The sequence below is a fragment of the Crocuta crocuta genome, unplaced genomic scaffold (genome assembly GCF_008692635.1).
Source record: "Crocuta crocuta isolate KB4526 unplaced genomic scaffold, BGI_CrCroc_1.0 scaffold50, whole genome shotgun sequence".
NCBI lineage: Eukaryota > Metazoa > Chordata > Mammalia > Carnivora > Hyaenidae > Crocuta > Crocuta crocuta.
In genome coordinates, this window is record NW_027527428.1 from 4,858,307 (window position 1) to 4,864,785 (window position 6,479).

At 57.4% G+C, this 6,479-nt stretch overlaps 1 protein-coding gene across 1 annotated transcript in view; it reads left to right on the forward strand.

Moving 5' to 3' along the window:
• BIRC5 (baculoviral IAP repeat containing 5) overlaps nucleotides 1-1,592 on the forward strand; it is a 10,215-nt gene extending 8,623 nt beyond the window's left edge. The window contains exon 4 of the mRNA XM_077755014.1: nucleotides 1,362-1,592. Within this exon, the coding sequence (XP_077611140.1) occupies nucleotides 1,362-1,451 (90 nt within the window). The 3' untranslated portion in view covers nucleotides 1,452-1,592. The remainder of the gene's footprint in view (nucleotides 1-1,361) is intronic.
• The last annotated feature ends 4,887 nt before the right edge of the window (nucleotides 1,593-6,479 follow it).

Consider the following 6,479-nt stretch of genomic DNA (forward strand, 5'->3'; position numbering starts at 1 on the left):
GTGAGCAGGGGAGGGTCAGAGGGAGAAGGAGTCACAGACTGAAACAGGCTCCAGGCTCTGAGCTGGCAGTCAGCACAGAGCCCGACGCGCGGCTCGAACCTACAAACCGTGAGATCATGACCTAAGCGAAAGTCGGACGCTCAACCGACTAAGCCACCCAGGTGCCCCTTAACTAGTTTTTTAATTAGTAACTTTAAGCCTTATATGTGCAGCAAAATTAAGATATCTAAAAAGTTCATATTCAAAAGTAAGTTTTTTCATTTTTATTTATTTTTGAGAGTGAGAGAGACAGCATGAGCAGGGGAGGAGCAGAGAGAGGGAGACACAGAATCTGAAGCAGGCTCCAGGCTCTGAGCTGTCAGCACAGAGCCCGACGCGGGGCTTGAACCCATGAACACGAGATCATGAACTGAGCCGAAGTCAGAGGCTTAACTGACTGAGCCATCCAGGAGCCCCTTGAAAAGTAATTTTTTAAAATTGGCCTCTAATTAGAAAACAATTTTTTTAAGAGAGTGTGTACAAGTGGGGGGAAGGGCAGAAGGAGAGAGAGGGAGAGAGAATCTTCAGCAGGCTCCACGCCCCACGCAGAGCACAGCATGGGACTTGATCCCACAACTGTGGGATCATACCTGAGCTGAAATCAAGAGGCAGCCGCCCCTAGGCAACAAATTTAACCCAGTCAAGGTCTGTTTGTTTTTAATGTGTCAGAGAAACCGAGGAGAGCACAGACTGGGGTAGGGAAAAGGGCCCCTGGATCTGCTAACGAGGTCGGCACTTGTTCTTCTGGAGAGAACGCATAGGAGAATGACAAGGTTGGAAGGCAGGTTCTGGAAGCCACTGGCGGCACAGGAATTTCTCCCATTTTCGGAGAAGCAGGCGCTCAGCCGTGTCTCTCAGTGGACTAGGAGAGGGCTGTGGACTTAGTGGGGGAGCTTCGGAAGCCGTGCCGGGCGCTGGTTAGGAGCAGGGCTCTTCCACAGACTAGCTGGGTACCCCGGAGCTGGACACCACTCTGGACCTCAGTTTCCTCATCTGTATAATGGAGCTAATGATATGCCTGCCTCACAGGGACGCTGAACAGTAAAGCAGTTCATGCGTGTGAAGCAGGTAAAATGGTTTGGTGCATGCAAAGCGTTGCGTAAACGTTTTCTGCTATAATTACCGGGGTGCCGTTTAAATGAGAGGCCCCTGAGTTGAATCAGCATATTCACCCCATACAGCTGGGTGTCTTCACCCTCGCACAGCACTGGATTTACTTAGATGCTCAGTAAATGCTCCCTCATTTTTCCCTTTTGATCCCACCTGCAGCGCATGATTGGGAAGCTCCATTCAGGTTCATGTGCCTGTTCTTTTTCTTCCAGGCAAAGGAAACCAGCAATAAACAGAAGGAATTTGAAGAGACGGCGAAGAGAGTGCGCTGTGCCATCGAGCAGCTGGCGGCCCTGGAGTGAGCCCTGCAGCCTGCTGGGCCCAGACGGGGGCGCGGTGCCCACGCCCACTCCCCAGCGTCAGCGGCTCCTGGGCGGGTGGGGGTGCTTGGCCGCATCTTAGGAAAGGACGTCACGTTTTGAAATTAGAACATTTAAGCTATACTTTTGCTTTTTTCTTGGAAGTGGCGCCACGGCGCCTTCTCTTTGTGCAGCCGGTGCCGATGAGCATAGTAACTGACTTTTTTCTTTGGTAGTTTTTGGGCCGCTGCTTCCTGGACTGCCCAGGGTGAGCAGGTGAGAGGTGTGTCCTCCCGGGCAGGGCCCCTCCACAGGGAAGCCCCTGGGCTTCGGGTTGACCACTAGCTGTTGGAGCCTGAGATCTGAGGCCTGAATGTAGTCGTAGGTCTGTTGTAACTGGACGAACAGAGAGTGAAGGAGACCGTTTTAGGTTTTATTTGTGGAATAATCCAAATTTCTAGTGTGCGTTCCTCATGTTCCCAGGACCCCGCATCGCCTCGCTGGGGTGTGTCCAAGGCCCGCACCACCCCTTCCCCCGTCAGGCCTGTGGCTCTACGGGGGCCTCCATCCTGCAGAGCGGACCACACGCAGCCCCGTCCCTGCCCAAGCCCTGAACGCCCGTGTGCAGTAAGGGGCTTCCTCGGCTGCCTTGCCACCCTAGTCTTCAAGTTCGTATGGGGGAGCTGCTGGAGTTCAACCCCAGGCTGCCCTGGGCCTTGCTGTGTGTGTGACAGTGCCTGGGGGGCGGGGGGCCGATGTCTTTACAGTGAAACCAGCCTCTGGCTTGGAGTCGCGCTGAGGATACTTCTTCACTTCCAGTGGGCACCGCAGGCACATGGCAGGGTTGTGACATTTCTCTAAAACAGATGAGGGAAAGGTGCTTCATGCGAGTCAGTGTGTTTTGCAGAGGCCGGGCTGCCCGTCCTGCAGCAGCTGTCGCGCAGCTGGGGGCGGGCGGGGCGCGGCGGGCACCGGGGAAGGACTCGCTGGCCTCTCCCGGTCGTCGCGAGGGTTGGGCGGCTGGCAGCGCACCTGTCTGTCTTATGGGAGCCCCCCTCGGGGAGGGCAGTGGGGTCAGTGGGTCTAAAACGTAGGCTGGGAATCTCCGGCAGGGGGAGCCTTTTTTACAGGGAGCTGGTTTATACCGTTTGCAGTCTCACAAGATCATCAGTTCAGTAAGAGCTGGAGCAGGGGCGACGAATACACAGTTGGAGCGCTCCTTCGGGCCCCGGCCCCAGTGCCCTGGCACAGGCTGCCCTTCGGCAGGTCCAGTCCCCGCACCTGTTGAAGCTGAGCTGTGGTTTCCTTGTCTGACACGGGCTCATAAAAGCTGTGCCGCCTCAGCTGGCCCTCTTGTGTGGACATGTGACGTGTGAGGCTCTGCGTGTCACGTTCTTACTTTGTTTGAATTATTACTTCGTGGAACGGCACAAGCTACAGTTAAATGGGCACAAAGCCATTCCAGGTCACTGGGGAAATAGGGTGAGCCTTAGGTGGATCTGGAGACAAAGTAAGGTAGCAGGAAGTGGGCAGGAGAAATGGTCATTTATGAACTCGCTTGGCCGTTAGGCAGCCGAGCGAGCCTTTGGCCACACGCTGGTGTCTCCCTCCCCGAGCCCAAGGCAGCGGCCAAGGAACTTGGCTCAGAGGCGTGGGACCTGGTGGGCTGCGGGCGATCAGTCAGCCCTGAGTGGCCGTGTCTCCACTGCTCCACACGCTTCCCCATGTCTGTGTCACGCTGTCCACGTCGTCGTCTCCACACCGGTCCCCCCGCGCACCTCCCTGCGGCCGGCTCACACGGGAGTCACAGGAACAGATTTTATTTCTCCCTCCATGAATCTAAGCTGCAGGGCGGGGCGGTCATCCTGTCGCTTCTGGAAAATAAAGACCATTTCATTTCAAACACTGCTGCAGACCCCCTGGGGTCTCCAGTCTTGTTGGGTCTGTGTTGTGGCTCCTCAGCCTGCCAGCTGCGCCTCCCGCCCCCGCGGCGGTGGGGAGGGAGGGGCCTCTGCAGACACGGATCCGGCCCACTTGTGTGCGGCGTCTGGACCCATCCCAGGTATGGACCAGCTCTGCAAGACGCATCTCCCGCTTCTTTTTCTTTAAAAAAATTTTTTTAATGTTTATTTTTTATTTTTGAGAGAGAGGGAGACACAGAATCTGAAGCAGCTTCAGGCTCCGAGCTGTCAGCATAGAGCCCAATGCGGGGCTCGAACCCATGAACCCTGAGATCATGACCTGAGCTGAAGTCAGATGTTTAACCGACTGAGCCCCCCAGGCGCCCCACAACTGAGTCAGAGAGTGAAGTGTGCTTTTCCCTTCAATCTTGGAGAATATTGACTGCGGTAGTTTTGTCGGGGGCGGAAAGCATCCCAGCCTGTTGTCCTCAGCTGCCTACTGGGGCGTGTGAGCCAGTCTGCAGGTGCACGCTCCCCTCACGGGCTGGCTGACCCCCCGCACGGCGGGCGTTCTTGGCTTCGCCAGGCTGTGCTGTGGAGGGAGGCCGTGCCAGGGCCGCCCCTCAGTCCGTCTTCTGCACTTGCACTTCTACTGACGTGCTTTCTTTTTTTAATCTTTCTTTTGAGAGCACCAGTGGGGGGAGGGACAGAAAGAATCTCAAGCAGGTTTCACGCCCTGTGTGGATGGTTACGGGCAGACAGGGTGACCTACACCATCCCTAGCACCGTGAAGAGTGCCAGCCTGACCAAAAGTGACCCGCCGAGGACAGAGCCACGGCCACTGCCTGTGGGTTGGCGCCCCTGGGGTGCTGGCCATTCTGTGCAGATTGCCCTTTAAAATAACTCCGCTTTGCGAAGGAAGCCCCGTGGGATCTTCGCCGCGTTTGTGTGTGTGCAGAAACGGACTTGCAGAGGCAAAGCTTGTCCGAGGTGGCACAACTGGTAAGTTTTTGGGTTAAGGCTTGAGCCCAGGCACCCTGGCCCCCAGAGGTGGGGCCTTCCCGGTTCATGGAGCCGCCCAGCCCTGCAGGTGTGGCCGGGGTCAACTGCCCAACTCCGGGCGCCGAGGACGGTCTTGAAAGCCGTTTCCCAGGCTGCTTTGTTCAAAAGGCCGTCGTTCTGCGGAACTGAACCCTGCCTCCCCCAGGTTTCCACTGGTCCAGTACAGCATTTTTAAAAATCTGAACTAAGACTCGCGGGAGCTGGTAGAGAGAGTACGAAGGGGCTCCATGCACCCTTCGCCCAGTTCGTGCTGCCAGTAAAATGTCTACTTGCTTTCAGCGTGTAAGGTCAGAGCTGGAGAGAAGATTCTCTTGGGGCGCCCGCGTGGCTCAGTCAAGCTTCCGGTCCGGTTTCGGCTCAGGTCGTGATCTCAGGGTTCAGGAGTTTGAGCCCCACATTGGGCTCTGCACTGACAGTATGGAGCCTGCTTGGGATTCTCTGTCCCTCCCTGGCTCTCGCATATTCGCTCGCTCGCTCGCTCGCTCGCTCGCTCTCTGTCAAAAGAAAAGAAGGTTCTCTTGTGCAGCCCGGCTTGCTGTGAATCAGTGTTGCTGGTACAAAGGGGTTTCTTGTCTGGGCCCAGGGAGAGTCTCACCCTTAGAGCAAAGTCCCGGAGCCTGAGGTTTCCTCTCCTCGGGGCTCAGCCTGCGGGATTTGAGCCCGTTTTCAGCTGACCAGCCAAATTAGGGCCTTGGCTTCTCTGTGCTTATTTCCCACCTGATCCCCCACAGTGGTGACATCTATCCGCTTGTTCACTCGGATGCTTGAGCACCTACAGCGTGTGGGTGCTACGCCCAGGAACTGAACGAAGGCCAGAGAGGACTTGGTCCCCGCAGGGAGCACTTGGGAAGACCAAGGCCGACAAGTAGCCTTGTGACGTGGAGGCTGCGAAGACCATGAACTCTGCATTGGGTGGGAGGGAAAGAACTGGGCTGTCTGTCCAGGACCAGGGAGGCGGCTGCCAGATGATCAAAGAAGGGAAAGGTGTGCCAGGCAGAGGGAATGGAAGCGTACGTTCTGGGGACCGCAGGGGTGTTCTGCGAGGTTCCAGGCTCACCGAACACAGGCTGCCAAGTCCAAGCTGGTAGTGACAGGCCCTTTGTCAATCTGTCAGTTCCTGGGGATGAGACCACCTAGGTATGATGCTGGCCGCCTCCCAGTTAGGGCCGGGTCCCTCCTGTCCCTGATGGTGGTGGCACGGCAGCCATCTGATGCTAACTTGGAAGAGGCCCCGACACCCTGGAGATGGACGCGGTGCTTGCCAGGTGGCCTGCCGACAGCTCTAACCAGGAGTTAGGAGTCGACGGTGAAAACTAAGGGTCGTTCCAAAGTGGCACTTTTTCAGAGTCCGGCTAGGGTGTGCTTCGGGTCCATCTCAAGGAAGGAGATGGGGAATTCATCAAGGCAGCCCCTCGGGGGCCAGTGCTTACTGCCTGGGGACAGTCCAGTCAGCGGCTCCGCCTTCACATTGGGCTTAAAACACTGCACTTTAAAGCATGTGAGGCGTAGACTGCTACCCTGGCTGTCTACACTGCAGTGGGGGGGGGGGGGGGCGACTGTGTTCCTGTCCAGAGTCATGTGGCTCTGTGGGACCCGTAGCCTCCAGCAGTGCCACCCCTGGCCCTGACACCAGGGTCCTGTTTCATGGGGTTGCAGAGAAGACCCTCTGAAACCAGCTCGGGCTGACCGGTGGGGCGGCGCTGGGGAGGGGCGTGTGGGGCGCGGCCCGAGGGGCGCCTCCCCTTCTCCCAGCCTCCATCCATCCCTCACACAGCAAAGCTTCGGCCCAGCTCAAGCAGTCTTGGTCCTTGTAACTNGCTCTCCTCCCTCCGCACCCCTTCTCACCTCCTGCTTTGAAGATGCCTGTCTTGCCCTGAACACCTGTTTTATGTGCTTGCTGAATTCTTTCACCCGCCAGGCCCAGTGCCCCCTGAGAGAGAAGCCCCCCCCCGGCTGCCCCCCAGCTTCAGAGCAGGGCTGGGGGCACCCACACTGCCGCAGCTGGGAAGCCCCTAGGCCCGCTCTGCGCCCCAACCCAGCCTTGGAAGGATGCACCGCCTGCAGGGAC